The sequence below is a fragment of the Lithobates pipiens genome, unplaced genomic scaffold, assembly GCF_037356315.1.
Source record: "Lithobates pipiens isolate NorthernLeopardFrog02 unplaced genomic scaffold, aLitPip1_a1.2 Scaffold_13, whole genome shotgun sequence".
NCBI lineage: Eukaryota > Metazoa > Chordata > Amphibia > Anura > Ranidae > Lithobates > Lithobates pipiens.
In genome coordinates, this window is record NW_027507718.1 from 508,465,108 (window position 1) to 508,489,696 (window position 24,589).

Consider the following 24,589-nt stretch of genomic DNA (forward strand, 5'->3'; position numbering starts at 1 on the left):
GAAAAAATGGGATACAATACAGCGGAAAAATAAATGGGTATATAACTCACCACTAATCCCTCTAGAGGGTACGATTTTTTTTACCCCAGGATACGACACACAATTAGGGTAACAAATGAAGGATTTACAAATAAAAGATATTACGCGGGATGGGAAATTAATGTTAAAACAAGACTTAATTAAGAAGCATAGTTGGCAAACTTTAAGGGATTGGGAATACCTACAGTTTCAACATTTTATCAATTCTATCCCGAAACCAATAAGAAATGATAATATGTTAACACCAATAGAAAAACTATGTACGGGGAAAACAGTAGTTAAACATTGTGTCTCACAGCTATATGATCGTCTCTCGGAAATAGAAGGCCAAGGTAGTATACCACCCATAGTTAAATGGGAAAAAGACCTGGGCTTTAAAGTCGACGAGACCCAAATGATCAATTCTATGTATGATTATGTATCCGATACAAGATCAATAGTGGTTAATTATAAATGCCTAATGAGATGGCACTTAACACCAGATAAATTACACAGAATAGATCCCTCCAAATCTAAGCTATGTTGGAGAGAATGTAAATTACTGGGAACAATATTCCACTTTTGGTGGGAGTGTCCAGAAATAAAACAATACTGGCATAAAATAATAGAATATATAGAAATAATAACAGGGGAAAGAATACCTCTAGCCCCAGGGGAGTGTTTGTTCCAAGGAGCAGAAGAAAAAACTAGTAAGCAATTCAAAAAAAGAATAAAAAATACGCTAGTACCTGTCTTACTTAACGCGGCAAAAGCCATAATACCCAAAAACTGGTTACAGGTTAAAAAAACCCCGATTAGAGAATGGATGCAAAGAATAGAATACATCAACAATATGGAATATCTAAGTAAAATGGAGGAAAATAAAATGAAAAGATACGGCGTAATGTGGGAAAAGTGGAGAATATTTAAAAAGACGAAACATTATACACAAGCACTAACAGAATAAAAGGTAGTGGATACAGGGAGGGCCAACAGATTGAAGAGAAGAGGGTGGGGGGGAGGGGTAAAATAAATAAATAAAATAGTCTAGTAAATAAGATAAGGTATCTCAAATATAAAGGCAAAAGTAATTAAGGAGATGCTAGTTTTATTCTTTCTTTCTTTTTGTAAGGTTTTCTCTTTTTTGTAGATAAGTAATAAATTGATATAAGATATAAGTAACAATGGAATTAAAAAAAAAAAGGGAAAGAAAAAGATAGTTTGCCACAATGATGTTAAGAAAGAGGGATTCTGAGAGTCAAGCTGATTAGAATCTGTCAATATAAAGAAACTTACTGAGTTGGCAAAAAAAAAAAACAGTTGTAAATCTAACATGTGAGAATTAGAAGCAACTAGAACAAGATAAAATGATTTATGTTCAACAACATAGGGAGGCCAGACAAAGTTTCTGTTTGAAGTGCCATGCTTGGGATTCGAGCAATCAACCCCAGTACTGCTAAGCAGAAGTACTAACTACTTAGCCACTGTGTCGCCACGTGGATAGAGACTGCATCTCTGTGTCAAACAGTCCTGAGTCTCAGGGGTGCAATGAGTTAATCAATTCGGATGTGCTGTGGACGGCCAGAGAGCCATTGAACAACTTCTTTCTGGCATATGCCATGTGTTTTGAAGGTTCAGTATGGGTTACTATTGTCAGCATGCTGAACCCTCTCAAAATTGGTTATGTTTTGCTTGGTAAGAGGCTGCAATTAGTGGTGGTGCGGAAATGCAAAGGCTGATTATTGTCCTTGCCCATGGAAAACATATGACACGATTTGCAATGGTGAGGGAACCCTCCTACACATAAATATACATAAATACTGGATTTCTTTGAACATATACCTATAGGTTGTGGAATGACATCAGTCAGGAGTTATGCTTCTTGATTTATTCTGTTATATTTGGTGGTTCTTGGTGGGTGAGTGTAGAATAGAGATGTTACCCTCTGAATTTTGGGAATGACATTTTGATTTCTGATGTTGGTAAGCATATCACATTTTTTGGGCTCAAATTCTGATCATTTGGAAATACTAAACAACACACAAAAGTGTGACTCATTTTAAATTTGCATCAGCAATGGTATTGTTTGTGGTTTGTAAAGACACCTGTGTGAGTTTGGGCAAATATTATTGTGAGACGGAGAGTAACAAGTGAAAGTGACAGAGAAAAATATGTTTTACCAAAACATGAAAATATTCCACATTCTAGAATTCTTAAAAACAAAATAGATGAAGAAGAAACAACATTGTTGCAAGAAAATTTTATTTCAGAGAAAGATACATTTCATCTCAACATTAACAGTATTTATTTGAGGAAGTTACAATGGTACCATTACAATCAATGGCTGAAACTTGCATTGGACTAATAGCGTGGATTTTCACGCTCAAAAATGCATTTTAGCCCAGCGCTAATTTTGGTATTTACTATAAAATGTAAAAAAAACCATGGGAATTAAAATGACAGTAGTTTGCCTTACTGAGCATGCTCAGTTGTGCTGGCACCAGAAACAGGGAATTTATCTCTTCTCAGACTTTTAAAGATATTACAGTGTAGAAATCACTTTTTCACACAGTTTAAAAGCAGATTATCTTTAAACAATAACACCCTGCATATTTTAGTACCATTTAGGTAATCATATCATGTTCTAAACATTGTTTCCATGTGCACTGCTCCAGGTTCTAGCAGAGTAAGGGTTTGGACGCTATTTGTTTTCTGAGAGCTATATTAAATTTGATTTTGGGAGTATCTTTTCACCAGCGATATAGTGAATACCGTTTTAGCGCTAATTAGCGGATAATTAGAGCTATTTAGCACGCTGCTCTATAGTAAATGACCCCCTATGTGTTCCTTTTTTAAGGTAATTATTTATTGAAACGTCAGAATTGAAAACTGTATACCTGCTATACTCTTCAATTTTTTATTTATATATGTTTATTTACTATGATTATGTTTGAATATTGTTTTTGTATAACTATTATTTTAGTTATTAAGAAGTTAATATTTTTGAACTGAACCAATATTCAGTTTGTAAACAATTAGGCAGTGTACCTATGTTACTTGTTGGTCTCATGAAGGGCTGTGTTTATGTCTCAAAACCTTTGCAAATTGATTTTGTGATGTACAGTAATAAACTCATTTCATAATAATGAATAAATAAAAACGGCAACCATCTATTCTTAATATTTTATTCTTCTATATAATGGGATCTGATGAACTAATCCCCGCTACAAGCACTCCATTTGAAATTCAGGTGTGCTATCTACCTCTTCTGTATATATATATATATACTGTATATATACAGTGCATCTGGAAAGTATTTAAAGTGATTCACTTTTTCCAGATTGTGTTATGTTACAGCCTTATTTCAACATGGATTCAATCCATTATTTTCCTCAAAATTCTACAAACAATATCCCATAATGACAACTTGAAAGAAGTTTGTTTAAAATCTTTTCAAATTTAATAAAAAATAAAAAACAAAAAAATAATCCCACATACATAAGTAAAATTAAGCTCAGGCGCATCCTGTTTCCACTGATCACCCATGAGATGTTGCTACAATATGATTGAAGTCCACCTGTGGTAAATTCAGTTGATTGGATATGATTTGGAAAGGCACACACCTGTCTATAACAGTGCATGACGTTTCACGAAACCTTACCTTAAAAAAGGAACACATCGTTTATAGAAACAAAGTTCTTATTGTGTTGGTTTTACTGCGTTATATAAAGTGGTTTAATGCTTTAAAAAAAATAGTCTTTTATTTGAGAGTTATTTATTTTATAAATGAAAATGTTATTTTTAAAGTTAAATTTTTCTTTTTTTTTTTAACTACACTTTCCTGTCATATGTCCATTCCCAGATATGGTTCTCTAAAGTCTGTGTCCACAGCCCAGTTGTACCATAAGCTTAATATTTTCCCAAGTTCATACTGTCTACCTCCAGTCCCTGTTATTTAATGAATATAAATCGTAGCCTATTTCAGCCCATTTTTATGAACCAACTACTTCATAAAAAATCAGGGATAGGAAAATGATCCTTCACCTGTGTAGACAATAATCCTTGCACCGGCCCTGTGTTTACATCTACTCTAGGTGTTGCGCATATGTTGACCAGAATATTACCTCAGTCTCACTGGTTTCCTCTGGGAAGTAACAATTTAAAAACCCCACAAAAGGTGAACCGGTTCATACTTAGGTTAACATCGTCCGTACCTGGACTGTCTCTTACCTGTTTTTATTTTTAAACTACTTTTCGAGTTTAGGTCTGGTTTCACCAGCATGATATAACATTTTGGAAAAAAAATACAACCTAATATGCCAGTAGTAGAACATATTATAGCAAATATCTCAATAAGTACAGTATTCTTCCCCATACCACTCATGTAAGCTGGGATAAAAGTGATCCAGACACTACAGAACACCAGCATGCTGAAGGTGATGTATTTAGTTTCATTGAAACAATCTGGTAAATTTCTGGCCAGGAAAGCTACAGTGAAGCTCACAGCTGCCAGAAGCCCTGTGTAACCCAGGAGTATGGAAAATGCTAGTGTAGATCCTTCATTACACTGAATGATTATTTTGTCTGGATACAAGTCAGTATTCTTTTCTGGAAAGGGAGGAGAAACAGAAAGCCAAATTATACAGGTTAACATTTGAAAAGCCAAACAGATAAGAATCAAAGAGATAGGAATTTTCACTCCAATAAATTTCCTCCACGGACTTCCAGGTTTGGTGGCTTTAAAGGCCATGTAAACAATGGCAGTCTTGGCCAGAATGGCGGATATGGTTACAGAGAAGATGACCCCATAGAAAGTATGACGCAGCATACATGTTATTTGTAGAGGACGATCCAGAAACAAAAATACTCCAAGAAAACTCAGCATGATGGAGACCAGGAGAACAAAGCTCAAGTTTCGGTTATTAGCTTTGATGATTGGAGTGTCTCGATAAACAATGAAGATGCCAATGATGATTATAGTTTTACCAAAAAGTATGGCAGAAATAATTGCAATGACAAGAGTTATTGGATCAGTCTGATATGAAAGATACTCAGAAGTTTTCAGAACACATAAGTTATAACTGTTTGGCCACTGGTCTTCTGGACACTTCTGGCATAATGCTTTGTCTAAAAATGAAAGAAAAGCTGTTCTAATAAACATTTTAGGTAGCCTGTGATAAGTGGACCGCAAAAGCCCATGGTGCCTAGTGATCTATGATGACTGTAATAGTTGTCTAATCCCAATTTGTCCAGAAGTGTGAATGTGAAAGGTGCATCTTAACATACTGTATATACATGCAGGTGTGGCCAATGCACACAAAAATTGTCTTTCAAATATTTCTGTTTCATTTCCAGTCCGTTTGAAATGTCTAACCAAGTACTGAGAAAAGTTATGAAGGCCCAACTCTAGCTTTTAAATAAAGTTTTGCTTAACGGCTTCCTGGCGATTGCCTCTCGGCCCTTTAAGATTTCCAAATGCCAGGAGGCAGAAGCGAAGATTGGCTGTCTCAGTGGTCACATGATCAGTAAGCTCCCAATCACAAATAGGCATCAGAAGCTTTCCAGGTTAATGCCAATAACTGTGCTGCAAGCGTGCTTGGCATGCACTCTCAGCACATTTTTTTTTACATATATGCGGCCTCTCTGCATTAAAGCCCAACAGCCGAGGGGCTGCATATATGCATACGGTTGACAGGAACAGGTTAAGATCTTTAACAATCATGGAATTGCTCCTTTTTTTCTCCCATACTGTCCTCTGTGGACATTCTGCTTTATCCACTGGAAGGCACCTTACTTCCAGGTTGAATGTTGTCCAGAACCATCCAGTCACCTCCTGTAAGCCCACAGTGTCAATGATACATCACCTGCCAAGAGGCTGCATATATGCATACGGCTGACGGGAACAGGTTAAGATCCTTAACACCCATGGAAATGCTTTTTTTTCCCCCAGTACTGTCTCTTATGGACAATCTGCTTCATCCACTGGAAGGCACCTCACTTCAAGGTTGAATGTTGTCCGGAACCATCCAGTCACCTCCTGTAAGCCCACAGTGTCAATGATACACCACCTGCCGAGAGGCTGTATATATGCATACGGCTGGCGGTAACAGATTAAGATCCTTAACACCCATGGAAATGCTCCTTTTTCTCCCCAGTACTGTGCACTGTGGACATTCTGCTTTATCCAATGGAAGGCACCTCACTTCCAGGTCAAATGATGTCCAGAAGCATTCAGCCACCTCCTATAAGCCCATGGTGTCAATGATACACCACCTGGGCTCAGTCGTCATGTAGCTTGAGCTTTCAGTGTAATGCTGTAACATTAAAGATCACCCACTACCTGAAGCAGAAAAAGGACAGTGCTAGTCACATAACCAGCCCGAAAAACACCATAAATTGAAGTATATGTGCTTACATTTTTTTAAGTTGGGGTGGGAGGCTTGAGAGAGGGTGGAAGTGTGTGTAATCTGTAATTAGGCATTGAGGCCTCAACAGAGTAGCAGAACCTTCATTAACTCATCTTTTGTTTTATATTTTGCAGGGTCCCTTCACCCGGTTAAATACTGTATTGTTGAACGTTAAACAGCATCTACTCTAATACAAAAAATTAACAAGCACCCATGAACAAATGAGGTGTCTCAGCCAATGGGCAGGGGTTTTCTTGAATCCCTTGATCTAGGTTCTGTGCCACCTGGATGGCTGTCTGGGTGGACGTGTGTTGTGTGACCCGGGCTGCTAGGCTGGAGATTGGGTCTATCCGGGGGGGGGGGTTGGATGCTAGGCTGTCTGAGGACCTATCCAGAAGAAAGAGAGCAGCGCAGGGTTGGCATTGTGGCTTGCAGTCCAACCAAAAGAAACAGTTCTGCCAGCCAGAGAACCTGTCATGTAAGGGACTATCCGCCTTATTACCAGGGACTACAGTGAGTAACTTAAGCAAGTACCGGAGTATCATTCTAACCAGATGGGGATGGTGAAGAGTTGGGAAACTTCAGTGGGAATCAATCCAGCGACCCAGCCAGTTGAGGTGATGCTTGCAGCACAGCCTTGTGTGTCAAGCTAGGGTCCAAGCAGGCCAGTGTGGGTGAAGCTTGAGAGGTATCTAGAGTGCCAAGCCAGGGACTCAGCAGAGAAGCGTGGGTGATGCTTGAGGAAGATACCACCGTGAAGATTGGAGGAGCTCAAGGGATTCAGTGACAGTGAAACAGTGGGTCTAGTGAGAGACAAGGAGCTCAGTGGGCTGAAGAACTACAAGGAGAAGTTGTAGTTAAGGTGAAAGAACTGTTACGCTTTGTGTTAGAATCTGTTAAAAACTGTTGCCATAGGAGACAGCATTCCTGCACGTGCAGATGTGGTTTATTGCTGGAGGCCTTTCCCTGCATGGTTGTCCTCCTATTGAAGTCTCTGAGTCTGCTAATTGAACTTGTAACTACCTAAGGGTGTCCTGGCCATAAAATACAAAAAGGACTGTTAAGAGAAATAAAACCTCTTTCTCTTTCGTTCATTGACGGACACAGCTCCTGTAATCTTGACCGTAGGGTTATTGCGCCACCTTCAGGAGAGGACTAACGAAAAACAACAGAACTTTACAGTTTCGCCCAGGGGGCGGTCCCTCTGGTAATAACCCCTCAGCTTGCTTCTTGCAGGCTGAGGGCTTATTTACCAGTTATTATCATTTTTTTTCTGTCTAGTGAAGAAGAAAGCCCTAGGCTCCCTGCGGGACCATCGGTCCTGGGAATCTCTGGATTTTTGCCTTTTGCGCAAGATTTTAAGATCCTGTGATCTGCTATCAATAGCAGGGTGAGTGACAGGCTGGATAATCTAGATCCTTGTAGTCTCCTCAGCCTGGCCATCGAGCGTGTGCAGACCCTAGCAAAGCGCTGGGTCGGCCACGACGTGCCCCTCAGGCTCCAGGGGCGGCCAGTGAGCGCAAGGCTCTGGGGCACATATATGACCAGACTGTCTTTTTCACAGTGTGCCGTGGCCAGCAGCCACCCCGTACTGCTAGAGAGTGGATCTGTAATGGGATGTCCCCAGCTTGTCTGAATGGTAAGTACAGCTCTTCCTGCCTCGGTGGGATTGAGCAGCTGGGCATTTCCTGGGAGGTCAATTAGGGGGTCCCTCTCCTCCCTCTCTTCTCTTCCTGTCCCTATTTTCCTCCCCCCCTTTGGGGGATGCTGCATGGATGGGCTGAAGAGTGGTGTGTGTACCTGAGCCAGGGGTCCTCTGGGGGGCTCTGACCCTGGATTGGGGGCTGCGCTAGTTGTCTGTGTCCCTGGTTGTCTGTGGTCTCTCCACTGGGTGTCTGGAGGCTCTACATATCCTTTTCTCTGAAGTTCATTGACGGACACAGCACCTCCCCTCCTATTGGTTTACGTTATACTGCTTGTTGACGTACTGAGCTGCAGGAAACTAGCTGAGGGGTTGTTACCAGAGGGACCGCCCCCTGGGCTGAACTGTAAAGTTCTGTTGTTTTTCACATGTATTACATGTTCTGCCTAGTCCTCTCCTGAAGGTGGTGTAATAACCCTAATGTCAAGATTACTGGAGCTGTGTCTGTCAATGAACTTCAGAGAAACAGATTTTATAGTGAGTACAAAAATCCTATTACATCCAAGAAGTGTCTGGAGCCCCATGACTTTCACCATCTTTGCACTCACTATGCCTCATAAACCCACTACATACAGAAGGATGTCAGCTATCCCTAGCACTGGAGGTTCTCATTAGACAGAAGAAAACCTGGGACCTTGCTACAAAAGCTTTCTAATGCCTCGTACACACGATCAAACAATCTGGTGGAAAAGTCCGCTCATTGTGAGTGTGTCTCCAGGTAGCCGGGGCCGGCGAAGGAGGTGTCGCTGGCCCCTTCACCTGGTATGGACTTAAAGGGGAACCCCTACGCTGAAAAATCGGCGTGGGGTCCCCCCCCAGGTCCATATCAGACCCTTATCCAAGCACGCTACCCGGCCGGCCAGGAAAGGGGGTGGGGACAAGCGAGCGCCCCCCCCTCCTGAGCCATACCAGGCCGCGTTCCCTCAACATGGGGGGTGCCTTGGGGAAGGGGGACAGAAGGGGGGGCCAGAAGACAGCGGCGACAGAAGACCGGGCCACCGCTTGTAAAAGAGCTAGAAGAAGGCGCGGTGGCCTGGCAAGAAGAACCGAAGAGGGGGACAAGACCCCCGAAGTCGGAAGAAGAGGGCGGCGGTGAAGAAGAAAGCCGGGCTCCTCCGCTAGTAAAAGCGCTAGCAGAAGATAGCGGAGGAGTCCGGCGAGAAGACCCCCGAAGACGGAAGACCCCCGGAGCTGTGCAATAAACTATTTTAACCCTTGTGTGTTGTGTTTTTTTTTTACATTTTTTTCACAGGTGAATGGGTAGGGGTACATTGTTATTAAAGGGGGCTCCCAGATTCCGATAAGCCCCCGCCCGCAGACCCCGTCAACCAACGGTCAGGGTTGTCGGGAAGAGGCCCGTGTCCTCATCAACATGGGGACAAGGTGCTTTTAGGTGGGGGGTTGCGCGGCTCCCCCTTCCCCAAGGCACCCCCCCATGTTGAGGGAACACGGCCTGGTACGGCTCAGGAGGGGGGCGCTCGCTTGTCCCCACCCCCTTTCCTGGCCGGCCAGGTAGCGTGCTCAGATAAGGGTCTGATATGGACCTGGGGGGACCCCCACGCTGATTTTTCGGCGTAGGGGTTCCCCTTTAAGTCCATACCAGGTGACGGGGCCAGCGACACCTCCTTCGCTGGCCCCGGCTACCTGGAGACGCGCTCAAAATGAGCGGACTTTCCTCCGCATGTGTGGGTGAGTCCGTTCATTTCAAAAGTACGGCGGATAGTCCGGCGGACTTAGTACGCCGTATTAGTCCGCTGAAAAAGTGCCGTGTGTGGGCAAGTAGCTCGTTCGGAAAGTCCGCCAGACTAAGTCCGCAGGATAGTCTGCTAGGTGTGTACGCGGCATAAGTAATATAGGCACAATACCTGTCTCATTGGATACCTCCCCTTCTGGACACTGAACACAGTCAAAGCAGCATCGATGAATTCCTTCCATTTTTTTCTTTCTATAACCCAGAGGACAATCTGGAGAACAAACTGATTTAGGGACCTAAGAAATAAAAAAATGTAAATATAAAAAACAGAAAGATTGGCAGAAGAATGCATGTAACAAAGAAAAACAAATTTAAAAAAATATTGTACAATGACGAGAGGGTCTCTTGAAGGGGACATTGGAAAAGAACGCAAACATTAGAATTGCGTGCTTGGGAAACACCTTTAGGCTGTGTGTGGTGTGATGGACCACTGCAAGTTCCACGGGTGTCTAATTGAGTTTTGTAAATCTTACATTTAGCTTGGCTTAAATACAGATACAGTACCCTAACCTGATTAATTTTTTAATTTGAAAAATAAAAACCCCAAACAAGTTATTAGATCACATTGGTTAAAACACCTGATTTGCTTTATCCAGCAATAATAGGCCTGAATACCAGTGGTAGTACAGTGGGGAAATATCTACAGTATTTGATCCCCTGCAGATTTTTAAATTTATTTTATAGGAGTAAACTATGCTATTGATTTTAGATCTGCTGTGCCTGATACAGTGGGGGAAAATAATTATAAGTTTTCCCACTTACAATGAAATGAAGGGTCTATAATTTTATCACAGGTGTATTTTAAATGATAGAGACAGAATATTAACCAAAAATCCAGAAAAAAAATACAAATTTCACTCATTTTTAATTGAGTTCCGGTTCAGTAAAATAAGTAGTTTAGACCGGTCGCATATTATCCTCATATTGGGTGTTCCAAGATTGCAACTAGGACTTGCTACTATACTTACCTTGGGTTTATGTGCTTTGGTCAACCTACCACTAATGCCCCCAATACTACCCTCTGGAATATGTTCTGCACTGACTATCTCTACCTCTGGAACCTCCCCCCATCGCCTAGTTTAAAAACCCCTCTAACTTTTTGGTCATCTTCATTCCCAGCTGATCCGCACCCTCCTCATTTAGGTGCAGTTTATCCCTTCTATAGTACTGGTTATTGACTGAGTAGTTGGCCCAGTACTCCAGGAACCCAAACTCCTCCTTACTACACCAGCTCTTCAGCCACTTGTTTACTTCCCTAATCTCCCTCTGTCTTTCTGGTGTGGCTCGATGTACCGGTAGTATTCCTGAGAATGCTACCTTGAGGTCCTTTTCCTCAATTTAGCTCCCAAGTCCCTAAAATCGTTCTTTAGGACACTCCATCTGCCTCTGACTTTGTCATCGGTGCCAACGTGCACTATGGCAGCTGGGTCATCCCGAGCCCCTCCCAGTAATCTACTTTAATTTTTTCCAGAACCCTGTTCTACGGAAGAGAAGTCACTACATTCTCTTGATATAGTGAGAGCAGTCAAAGTCTACTTGAAAGCAACTGCTCAGATTTGAAAAATTGGTGTTTTGTTTGTGTTGCCAGAAGGTCCTAGGAAAGGACAGGCAGCATTGAAATCTATTATTTCTAAATGGATTCGGCAAGTGATTATTCAGGGTTATGGTTTGAAAAGGAGAATTCCACTTTTTCAAATCAAAGCGCACTCCACCAGGGCTTTTAGTGCTTCGTGGGCAGTACATCTTCAATCCATACATTCACTAGATTCTATCAGGTGGATGTAAAAAGGCATGAGGATACCGCCTTTGAGCACAGTGTGCTGCAGGCAGAAGTATAGGTCCTCAAGTCTCATGGCACCCTGCTTTGTTTATGTCTCCCTCCCCTCAGATAGCATTGCTCTGGGACATCCCCCATAGTTACTACTATGCTGCTCTGTGTCGTGTGATGTACGATAAAGAAAATATTATTTTTATAACAGTACCTGTAAAATCCTTTTCTTGGAGTACATCATGGGACACAGAGCCCCCCCCCCCCCTTTGGAATATACGTATATTGCTTTGCTACAAAAACTGAGGTACTCCCAGTATGGGAGGGGTAATATAGGGAGTGAACTTCCTGTCTTGGGTGTGCCAGTGTCCATCACCTGAAGGTGGCCTATAACCCACGTAGTTATTACTATGCTGCTCTGTGTCCCCGTGATGTAATCCAAGAAAAGGATTTTACAGGTAAGCCTATTTTTTCTCATATCTCCAAATTAAGCTTTTTCTTTACTTTAAGACCCCTTCTTTGCCTGGAACTGATCCAAAGGCGCAAAGGGTCCCTGTGCAATGTGCTCCGTGGCCCCGGAGATGTGTGAACTGGCTCCATTGAGAGCCAGTCACAATCTGCTGTCATGCGAATTGGATACGGTGAAAGCCGCATCCAATTCGCATAGGTGTAAACCCAGCCTAAAAATGTATTATCCCTTTAAAAAAAACCTGCTTGGGGGGACCCCTATACCTGCCTGTGAAGTGCTGCATCTCTACTATATAAACAAAGTTGTATAGCAAAAAGTGACATTTACAGAGGAAAAAAATGCAATTAAAAATGCAATTTATTCACATTTCTATGAAAACTTCCTTTATTTTGGGACCCCCTCTTCAAAACATACCAAACCCCCAACAAGCAGGATGAACCCAGCCTTGAAGTCCTTTTGGTACTGTTTTGCCTCTAGACCCTGTTCATTATTTATGTGTACACCTTTCCAAGGCATCTCTAAACTTGTCAAGAGATTGGTCGCATATGATTAATTAGCTGCCAAATGAGTTATACCAGGCTTTCTCAACCTTTTAACCCTAGAGAAACCCTTACTAAAACCAAATCATCAGGGCTCAATCAGAACAATGCTCCTTATATCAGTGGTCAATAAGAAGAATGTCCCCCTTAAAGTGGTGTTTAGAATGCCACCCTTAAAGACAGCTAAAAAGATATATGGTGTCATGCTGCTGGCTTTGCAAAGTGGTGCTGAACCTCGAACTCTGTAGCCATCATCAAATAGGTGGTTCATCAGCCACAGCTCAAGAAACCCCTAGCAACCTCTGGAGGAACCCCGGTTGGGAATGGCTGAGTTATACTATTATGTTGGTTATTTTCCACTCCTTCAACACAATCAGAATTATTAAATGCTGATATTTAGAAAATGGAGCACATTACTCCTACAGTAAATTGCAGATTTCTACAATATTCTAAAACTTGGGATGTCTGGGACCATTTAGAATCTTCGCTCTGAATTGTTGTCCCAGGCTACTAGATTGCTGTATCTTTTTTTCAGCTGTTCTGCCCCTTTTTTAATTTGTGAAAATGTGTCCATTGTGTGCTTTTCTTGTGTTATTTCTACTGACTTATATTTATGGTCACATATTTGAGAAAACTTGTTTTTTTCTGGATTACCATGTTGGTTTTTTTAAGCCTTCTCCTTTTACGAGCACCCATTTTAATTCTGTAGTATGCACTGCCTCCCTCTTTATATTAGTTTTTTTTTTCCAGAACCTATCCAATGTTTTTACTTCACATCTTGTCAGTGATTACCAATGCGTTTTGTTACTCTTTGTATAATTTGAAAAACAAAATAAAAATACAATTATGAAAAAAACAAGAACATATAAAAACACCAGTGGAATAAAAAAACAAAAACACAATATTATATTCACCTTTCCCCCCACAGGGTTTCTTGGTGCAGGGGGTGGTGATTTCAACATCCTCCAATTTGATCCTTGGGAATGTTGAATATTGTAAACCCTATAAGAAGTTTGCAACAGAGCTGAGAGCATCTTCTTAGTGGAATATGGAGTACTCTTCAATCCTCAGACCCCACCAGAAAGAATCTACTTTTTTTTTCTATTACAGGGAATTTTTAAAACTTTCTCATGGTTCCTTATAATTTGTAAAGGTAAACAGTGGATCTAGATTTTTAATGGCAAGGTCTGCTCAAAGGCACATGCGTACTGATGATACCAAGTACTGAGGTATGCACATAAAGCCCCCCCCTTAAAGGTGGCTTCTAAAATGAAGCATGTCACAGCAGTGATATGACCTTAACTGTCACCTGACCATTACAGGCAAATCATTGATACATCTCTCTATATAGCTGTATCGGCCATTACCCTCGATGGGGCGGCCTTGGCTGTTGGGCTTACTGGTTACCTCTGCTTGGCTTGTTCTTCCATGTCTAGGGGTTCCCAGGTTTAGTACCCAACGACTTTGGACGCTGACACCATAAAAGTCTTTTAAAAAGGTTTTTATTTGCAGGGGTAATATCCAACAAACACAGTCTCGTATGGGAACAAAGGTCAAGGGTGCAGAAAGTCAGGCACCTTGAACTGCTAATCACCAGGAAGTCTCTAATGCAGCCCAGAAAATAGCCACTCTCAGCTGGGCGCTTCAACGCTGAACAAATCTTTAGCCAGAGATTATGGCAGTCAGCACTTTAATCTGGAACTTGCAAAGTCTCTGACCTTGAATAAATTTGCAACCGAAAGTGAACAGGAACCTTTCCTCAATACCTGGAACGTTTTCTGTCTCCTTGGCAGTACTGGAAAAGCATGGATTTGTTAGTGTCCTTGACAACCCAGCAACCAGGCACTTCTTGGGATGCCAGCTTGTTGGCCCTCCTACTAAGAGTCCTCCCCCAGTCGCCTATACGAGCTGCGGTGCCCCTCCAAGCTGAGAGCACACCCGGACACCTTGAATCCTCCCTCAGTTACTGCACCTCGGACCAGCCGGTTCCGAGACTCTGGAACAGATGGATCCTTACCCCAGACCATGCGGGTCTAGTGGGGCTAATCAAACCGACCATGTTGCGGAGCGGCACACCCTCTCATGACCGGGACCCCTCATGGGGCTACCCCGGTCCAGCTTTAGGAACAGGCAGCTCCGGCCCAGCAACGAACCCTGAACACGTGACTTCAGCCTCTTAAGTACCCTTCTCCAGACTCCTCAACGGGGCAAATGCACCCACTGATTGGCTCCGGGGAAACTGATACTCAAAGCGTCCAACCAGGCCTGGTTCTGGTCCTGTCATGTGCACCTAACTGTACACATGACCAGGCAGAACAAAGCCAAACTGAGGCCAAAGTTAAACCTGCACAATCAACCCTCAGAACCCCTTTACTGTTCTGAGGAAAAACTAAATTTGTACATAACGTACACCTTGTCAAAAGTGTCCCCACTACACATACCCCCCAGTCATTTAGACGATGTCCCCATCATCTAGGCAACAACCAGGGCAAAAATCCTAACCTATTTAAAAAAGAGTTTTAAAATGGGTGTTGGGAAAGGGAAAAAAGGGAAACACGTTTAAACACGTTTTAAAACATTATCGTTTCACAACAATACTTTCATATTTTGTACATGTACCACCCAGCTGACTAACCCACCCAATCTCCGATGAGCTTGACAGTCGATCTCGGTGCATCCTGAAAAAGAAAACACAACATACAAGGCAACACTTTACACTATACATTTTGTTTTAAAGAGTGAAATTCCACTGCTGCTTCAATGGAATTTCCTTCTTCAAAGACACGTAAAATAATTTTCCCTAACATTTTCTAACAGCTACAAAAGAAAAGTTCTTGCTACTGTTGACCCTTTCCTGCCGGCTCACACCACCTAGTGGCCAGAGCCGCTGTAACTGCAAGTCTTTAGAACCCAGAACGCTGTAGGTTGAGAGCATGTAGAACTTGACATGTAGATTCCCGTAGTAACCACCTGCTTATCTACCCCACAGTCCTTGTAACTTGCAGAAAAATATCACAAAAACTAAAGACACAGAGAAGTTCTTTTTGCGAAAAATTCAAAGGCTTGACTCCAGGAACAGTTCACCAATAAAACCGCGGATCGGGCAAAACGACATCCCTACCTTCTTGCACATCATAAGTGGTGATGCAGTAAACAGCACTGTCCTTGTCCGGTCTGCAGATCACAACTTTATCACAATAGATATGCTGACCATAGCTCCAATGCAACAGACATCCCTGGAATCGGTCATAAAGTTCCGGTGAAAAGGCCTTTTTCCGGAGCGGCTTTGGTACTTTTAAGTAGCTCCAAACATCGTCCTCGTACCAGGCCTCACGGTTCTTTTAGATAACAGTCAAGATGTCCCTTGGAGCATAGGGGAATTCCAACCCGTACTCATTAGCCACTCTCTTATTAAGAAGTTTCTGTCACCTTGCAAGTCTCGGTAATGCACAGGCACTTCCTTCCCCATGCGGTATGCAGGAGTTTGGGGACCGTTGCACCAACGTGGCAGAAACCCTTTTCAGTGTAGGCAAATCCACGGGTTTAGGGAGAGTCGCATTTACCGTGATTGAGGTTATCTGCACTCAGCGTTCAGGTTAGAGTTAGCCAATCTGAAACATCTGTACAAGTGGCTGCCACATCATCTCCTCCAGCCCACAACAACTCCTCCGGCAATACCCCCAATATGTCCTCATCTTCCATATCCAACAGGGACTCTAGCTCTGAATCTCTGTATTCCTCTGCCGGTATATAGTTAGTCAAAGGTGTACTCACGGTCAGCCTTTTTTCCGAAGCAACCTTATTCTGCTGATTGGATCTGGCCGGACTCAGTGGCAGAGCTTTATGTTGACTCAGGGAAGACTTTGTGTGCTTCACTTTCTCCAAAGGAGGCATAGTAATTTCCGTAGCGGTGGTTGAAACAGTGTCCATCTGCTCCAAGGTAGTTTCCTCAGCGGTCTCAGTGATAGACGTAGCGGCATCTTTCTCTGGGGTGTCAGCAACGACAGGTGTCACCGTGGTGGAAGGCTTTACTAAAGGGTTGAAAATGGCCGACGCCTCGATTGTCATGCCCGTGGCCCAGTCCATGCGGTAAGCCCTTGGTGATGTGATTAACTGTTCCACTTTGAAAGTGTACTCTCCACACTTCCTGCACCTGAAAAATGGCCAAGGGTTGGCGACCAGACTGTCGCACTTCCAGCACAACATACCCAGGCCTTCGTTGTCTCCAGTAGTGTAGAGTATAAACTGCCCCTGCGTCAGCAAGCAAATTCCCGTGTCTGTAATCACAGAACCAGGTGGCTGTATTCCTGTGGGACCCCTTCCAAGAGGCATCCTGAGTCCTGACACAGGCTGCACACCCGGAGCACGGTACATCCTCAAAAACTTTTTCTCCAAGCTCCGAGAAAAAATATGGACTTGTCTCCTATCCTTCCGCAACACACTCTCACGTGGTGCCCTGTGCGGGAAAAGATCAGCATAGCTCCTCCCACTGGGCACTGGATCCTGTGTAATTTTGCAGGCTTTTAGTACAGGCTCCTCCCACACTTACGCACCTCAATGAAAGTCTCTCCAAAATGGCGCTGATCTTTATGGCACAGTTGAAAAATACTTCACCCTCTCTTCCATGGCCCTGCGAGGTAACTGTAAATCCCAGACTGCGAGCCCGCACGTGTAGCGGCCATAACCCTCGATGGGGCGGCCTTGACTTTTGGGCTTACTAGTTACCTCCGCTTGGCTTGTTCTTCCATGTCTAGGGGTTCCCAGGGTTAGTACCCAACGACTTTGGACGCTCACACCATAAAAGTCCTTTAAAAAGGTTTTTATTTGCAGCGGTAACTTCCAACAAACACAGTCTCGTATGGGAACAGAGGGCAAGGGTGCTAAAACTCAGGCACCGTGAACTGCTAATCATCAGGAAGTCTCTAATGCAGCCCAGAGAGTAGCCACTCGCTGTTGGGCACTTCAACGCTGAACAAATCTCTAGCCAGAGATTATGGCAGTCAGCACTTTAATCCGGAACTTGCAAAGTCTCTGATCTTGAATAAATTTGCAACCGAAAGTCAACTCCTCAGTACCTGGAACATTCTCTGTCTCCTTGGCAGTACTGGAAAAGCGTGGATTCGTTAGTGTCCTTGACAACCCAGCAACCAGGCACTTCTTGGGATGCCAGCTTGTTGGCCCTTCTATGAAGAGTCCTCCCCCGGTCACTTATACGAGCTGCGGTGCTCCTCCAAGTTGAGAGCACACCCGGACGCCTTGAATCCTCCCTCAGTTACTGCACCTCGGACCAGCTGTTTCCGAAACTCGGGAACAGATGGATCCTTACCCCAGACCATGTGGGTCTAGTGGGGCTAATCAAACCGACCATGTTGCGGGCCGGCACAAGCTCCCGTGATCGGGACCCCTCATGGGGCTACCCCGATCCAGCTTCAGGAACAGGCCGCTCCGGCCCACCGAACGAACCCTAAACACGTGACTTCAGCCTCTTAAGTACCCTTCCCCAGACTTCTCAGCGGGGCTAAACGCACCCACTGATTGCTCCGGGGAAACTGAAAAGCATCCAACCAGGCCTGGTTCTGCTCCTGTCATGTCCACCTAACTGTACACATGACCAGGCAGAACAAAGCCAAACTGAGGCCAAAGTTAAACCTGCACAATCAACCCTCAGAACCCCTTTACTGTTCTGAGGAAAAACTAAATTTGTACATAGCGGACACCTTGTCAAAAGTGTCGCCGCTACATAGAAGTTGTAAAGAGCTCATTTATTCCCTGGGAAAACCAGTGGAATGTGTATTTGATCTTCAATGAAGAAGTCAGTTTCACTCATGTACTTCTTTTATAGTATTTGCAATGTTTCTGTAAAATTACTGACCTCCCCATAGGTCCAGTGTATGAGATCTCGGGATATAACAAGCTTCTGTCCATGCTGAGATGATGTTTCAAAAGTTCCAACCATGATGGGGGAATGCTCACTGTCCTCCATGTGGCCACAGTTCTGTATGTGATAGGATGTGGACATTTCTCCTCTCTCATTATAAAATCCTTCTTCTCCAGTAGGGTCTTGGAAGTGAATTCTTTTTAAATAAAACTAGAGGGAAGATAATGATAATCATTTGTATTATCGTGCTTATTAATGTTGCTATCCCTTACAATACATACACTTTTTGGTCAAGTATGTGGACACCTCAGCATCACACCCATGAACATTAATATGGAGTTGGCCTTCTTTTTGTTGCAATAACAAGGTTTTCTATAAGATTTTGGAATGTTTTTGTGGGAATGTGACCAAAACAGCATATGTCAAGTCAGGTACTAGTGTTGGACAAGAAGACACAACTCACATTTTGCATCCAATTCATCCAACAGGTATTCAGTAGGGTTGAGTTCAGGTTGAGGTCTGTGCAGGACACTTAAAGTGGAGGTCCACCCTAAAGTGGACCTTCCGCTCATCGGAACCCTCCCCTCCTCCGGCGCCACAATTGGCACCTTTCAGGTGGAGGGGGGTGCAGATACCTGTACAGTACAGGTATCTGCACCCACTTCCGGGATAGCTCTCTGCGGAAAGGGGCGGAGATTACGCCCCTTTCCGCAAGTGCCCGCCCCTTTCCACAAGTGCCCCGCTGCCTGCTGGGAAACACAGAGATCCCAGAGGCAGCGGGGACCGTCCTTTTTGCTCAGCGCGACTCGCGCATGCGCAGTAGGGAACTGGGAAATGAAGCCGAAAGGCTCCATTTCCTGATTCCCATACCCAAGATGGCGGCGGCAGGACCCGAGAGACGATCTAGAGATCGGCTTCGGGTGCCGACATCGCGGGCGCACTGGACAGGTAAGTGTCACTATTTTAAAAGTCAGCAGCTGCAGTATTTGTAGCTGCTGGCTTTTAAAAAAAAAAAAAAAACGCGGAGTCCCGGCGGACTCCCGCTTTAAGTTCTTCCACTCCAAACTTTTCAAACATATCTTTATATAGTTACATATCTGACTTTGTGCACAGGGACACACATATTGGAACTGAAAGGGGACTTCCACAAACTAGCATAACAGGGTTGGAAATTCACAGTTGTCCAATATATCTTTGTGGCATTAACACTCCCCTTCACTGGAAACACCCAAACCTAGTGATTTTGACGGGGTGTCCACATAGATGGGCTTTATAATGCACTTATAGCCTAACCTGTAATACCTGTTAAACCAGTTTTAAAGGCAGAAGTTTTTTTTTAATCTTAATGCATTTTATAATGCATTAAGATAAAACGCCTTCTGTGTGTAGCAGCCTTCCCAGAACCCCCTAATATTTACCTGAGCCCAACCTCTGTTCAGTGATGTCCAAAAATCCTTCGGCCGTCTAGGACTCCCCCTCAAGATTTGCTGAGACACCCCCTTTTCAGTCCGGCTTTATTCCACATAGATTAATTACAGATAACATATGCCTCGCAACAGACATGATCCAAGATGCCAATTTATTCTCCCAAAATCTTATTTTGCTCAGCTTAGAAATACAAAAGGCATTCGATAGTGTCTCCTGGCGCTATATAAACATTCTCCTACAATACCTGGGCTTCCAAGGTGAATTTTTGTATGCATTCCAGGCTCTTTATCAAAGCCCAAACACCCGCATCAAGCTCCCAGGTCCCCCAAATATTGCTTTATTTCTTAGCCTGTAGATACACCCAACAAGCCCAATGGAACATTAGAAATTCCAAGGTCCCCTGGGTCAAGTTTGAAAGCGATTCTATCGCTCCCCTGTACCTTACCGGGTTGATGTGGTTCTTGAATCGAGCTACCATGGAACTAGCAAAAAAAAATCAGATTGTAGCTATGGGTCTACATCTATGGAAGCAATACCAGTCTAAATATAACCTTACTCGCAAATGCACTTAGGGGCCTCTTATCTTGGTGACCCTAGATTTACCCCAGCATATGACTACCCAGAAACCTTCCTAGCCTGGACCGAACAAAAACTGACCAAGCTAGGCTACTTCCTTGTTGGGACGAAATTCACCACATTCCAAGACCTTCAGGCACGTTATCACATCCGAGATAAGGAATACTTTCGCTTCTTACAAATTCATCATTTTTTTCTTAAACACTACCCGGTGCCCCCCTCTGAATCTACCACTCTCTTTGAGGACATTTGCCACACCTGCCCTCGCCAAAAAAGCCTTAATTCGGGAGTCTACAAACCATTAGAGTCAGTAAATGAGGCATGCACTTTAAAATATAGATCCCAATGGGAACATGAACTAGATCTAGTAGGTTGAAATAATATGAAATAATATGAATAAATCCACTAAATCACTAACAATTAGAGAAACTGCTATTAAATTAACGACAAGATGGTATTACACCCCTGCACGCCTACATAAAATCTACCCCCTTACAGCCCTCCGAGTGTTTTAGGGGCTGTAACCACCTAGGCACCCTCCGTCATCTATTTTGGGATTGTGGAATAATTCAACCTACCTGGAAGGAAGTCTTTGGATTGATTGATTGATAAATTGGCGGGGAAGTCTATAACTTTATTGCAGCAGCATTGTCTCTTATTTCAGACCCCCCGAGACACCCCCAAACCCCTGGTGAGGTTGATCCACTCAATTTGTATTGCCATGCATTGGACATAGCCCTGCACTGGAAGACACCTGTGGTCCCCTTTGCACAAGTTTTAGACCATATGATGCTAGCCGAAAAAAAAATGTCCTACCTTACACCACTCTATTCCCGTTTATGACGCAAAATGCAATCCTTGGTTTCAAGACTGACCGTACTCCCCTTTTCTTTGTCTTTTTTTTTCCCTCGCTATCTGCAAAATTTTTCTTTTTTTTTTTCATTGACATTTCCTTCTCATGTTATGTTCACCATATATATGCTTTCACCTTACATTGGTCATAGAATAGAATAGAATTCCGATTGTATATGGAGTAGATACCATGTTGAAAATAAATATACCGTATACTGCTCACGGTTAACTCTATGCTATGAACGCTATATAGAAGGACATTGTCATTTATTTTGTATGCAAATTCTGTTATTTTCAATAAAAACTTTTGAAATAAATAAAAGATTTGCTGAGACACAGCAGCAGCACCATTGGCTCCCATGGCTGTCAAAGTCAGCCAATCAGGAGAAAGAGGGGGTGGGGCCAAACACTAGCTCCGTGTCTGAATTAACACACAGAGCTGCAGCTTGGCTTGGTTGGAGGGTACTCAACAGGAGGGAGGAGCCAGGAGCAGTAAAGAGGCACCCATGAAGAGGAGGATCCGGGCTGCTCTGTGCAAAACCAACTGCACAGATCAGGTGAGTATAACATGTTTTGTTATTTAAAAAAAAAAACAAGATTTTACAATCACTTTAATTACTAATAATAGCACATTTTGCCTCGTAAAGATGCAGTTAAAGCAGAACTCGAGTCAAAACCTTGTTTCTATTTCTAGCGAAATATTTAAATGTAGTCACCGAACTAGTAAAGTTGATAATCTCCTAATAGGACACCTGTTCCCAGATAGCAAAGATAACTTGGCACAAATTTATGTCAGAGTTGAATTTTTAGAGTGTGGAATGTGTGCAACTATATCAGATTTTCAGGTTTTAATTGTTTTATTTGTACCTCTTTAGAAAATATTTTCTCTGGCCAATGTCAGGGAAATATTTAAATGTAGTCACCGAACCGGGAAAGTTGATAATCTCCTAAGTAGGACACCTGTTATCCCAGATAGCAAGGATATCTTGCCACACATTTGTGGCAGAGTTGAATTGTAAGACTGTTAACTTGCTGCACATTTTCACTGACAAGTTGTACACTTGCAGAGCACTTGAAGCATAAATTCTAGTTGACACTTTTCCAATTTTTAGGACACTTGCTTGGCAAGTCTCTAGCAAGAGCAAAGTTGCATTGGTGAGTCTACAGCAAGAGCTCTGCAAGTCTACAGCATGGAAATTCAGCCACAGTGCCTCCTGTGGTATGATATTGATTGCACAACATAACTGAACAAGAACTTGCAACAGACTTGCAGAATGTTTGCAAAGAAAGTTGAACTGGAGTCATGCACTGCAGACTTGTTGCAATTGTTCAACAAAGTTGTGAAGCCTGGCAAGTCTAGCAATAGCTTAGCAATTCATTTTCAAACTTGCAGTAGAATTGTTTCCTATCTGGGCTGATGACAACAGTCAGATATTGTATTTCCTATTGCTTGTAGTTGTGTTTCTGGCTTGCCCAAGAAGAAAAACACATACATACTAACGTAAAAAATTTGGATTTTGAGCAAGGTTGGTATATATTTTATATATCAGGGCTCAAAATTTCAAGTCCTGAGCTACTAGCCAGGCCTTAGGGGTTACTCGCCACCAATTGCTCCACCCAACCCCTACCCCGCCCCTCCTCTAATTCCGCCCCTAAACACGCCCTTATAAATATTTCATGAAATTACACTGTTAAATATTTTAAGCAGAATTAAGTTACAAAAATAAATAAGTACCTCCAATGCCTCCCCCATTACATTTCTACCTCTGATGCATCCCCCCTCCCCTCAGCACACCTCTACCTTTAATTCCTCTTCCCAGCATATCTCTGCCTGCTTACACCCCCTCCCAGCACACTTGTGCTTTTAACAACCCCCCAGCACACCTCGTCTTCCAACCTTCCCTCTCCAGCACACCTATGCCTCTAATGGGGGGGGGGGTGGAATTGGAGGCTTAGGTATGATTCAGACCTAAGCCTTCAATTCCACAGTAACCCCCCCAAACCATTATACCTATGCCTCCTATTAATCCCCCCCCCCTCCTCCCAACACATCTTCTTCAATCCTCCATTATACCAATGCCTCCAGTACATGTGCTGTTTCCAATATTTGTCATATTTGTCATATTTATTATTTACCATTCTGCTGCAGCCACGGGGGGTCAAGCAGCGATGCACACTGAGGGCAGACCGAATGTTTGAGACTGCCCTGCAGAGACATGCACCGCCCCACTCCTTAGATGTGAGGCAGAAGGGAGGTAGAGGGGGCGGTCCCAGGCGGCTCTTCGATGCTTATTAAAAGCCCACAGTGTGAGTCTGAGTGGGGCAAAAATATACGGCAGGAGGGAGGTAGAGGGGGCAGTCCCAGGCGGCTCTTTGAAGCTTATTAAAAGCCCACAGTGTGAGCCTGAGTGGGGCAGAAATATGCGGCAGGAGGGAGGTTGAGGGGGCGGTTCCAGGTGGCTCTTTGACACCTATTGAAAGCCTGCAATGTGAGCCTGAGTGGGGCAGGAAAATGCAGCAGGAGGGAGGTGGAGGGGCGGTCCCAGGTAGCTGTTTGACTCCTATTGAAATGGATATGCTACAAGCCTGTGCACGGCGGGGGACTGGCTATACACTCCTGAGACAGCACAGCCCTGCAAAACTCGCAATCCTCATTTTTTCACTCGCAAAATGTGAGCAGGTGAGTGAAAATTTTGAGAGCTGCTTTATATTATAACATTGCCTATCTCTGCTGTGGAAATCACCAATATTTAATCTTCTTCTTACCCCCGTCATCGAACCCCATCGCACTCTGCTTGAGTGCTTCCGTCAGTATACAGCCTCCTCCAGTCTGAACATCAGATTATCAGATATTACAGCCACATATTTTAACTAAAAACCAGATGAGACTAGCTCAGTTACACAGCTTGAACATGGAATCATTTATTGGACAAACTCTCACAAATATATACACCAGGAGGACATTTCTCCACCCCCCTTCTGATCATATTACCCTAGCAAACTGTAACCAGAAACAGAATTAACAGAATTAACAGCCTAGGTGACTCAGAGGTATGGCCCTTCAGGGCAGACTTGTCGCCTTTTAGCTCAGAAGATACAACACACATTATCATGTACATAAACACTGGACACCTTCATATAATAGCAGTAGCCCCTAGTAACAGAGGGACCATCTCCTACATTGTACAGAGGCCAATGT

General features: G+C 43.4%; 1 protein-coding gene across 1 annotated transcript; it reads right to left on the reverse strand.

The window, feature by feature from the left end:
* Nucleotides 1-2,263: 2,263 nt before the first annotated feature.
* LOC143975580 (vomeronasal type-2 receptor 26-like) lies at nt 2,264-10,111 on the reverse strand. The gene is made up of 2 exons (XM_077478044.1): nt 9,993-10,111; nt 2,264-5,145 (listed from the first exon to the last, which is right to left on the reverse strand). The coding sequence occupies exons 1-2, from the start codon at nt 10,060-10,062 to the stop codon at nt 4,217-4,219; spliced, it is 999 nt and encodes a 332-aa protein (XP_077334170.1). The 5' UTR covers nt 10,063-10,111; the 3' UTR covers nt 2,264-4,216.
* Nucleotides 10,112-24,589: the final 14,478 nt, after the last annotated feature.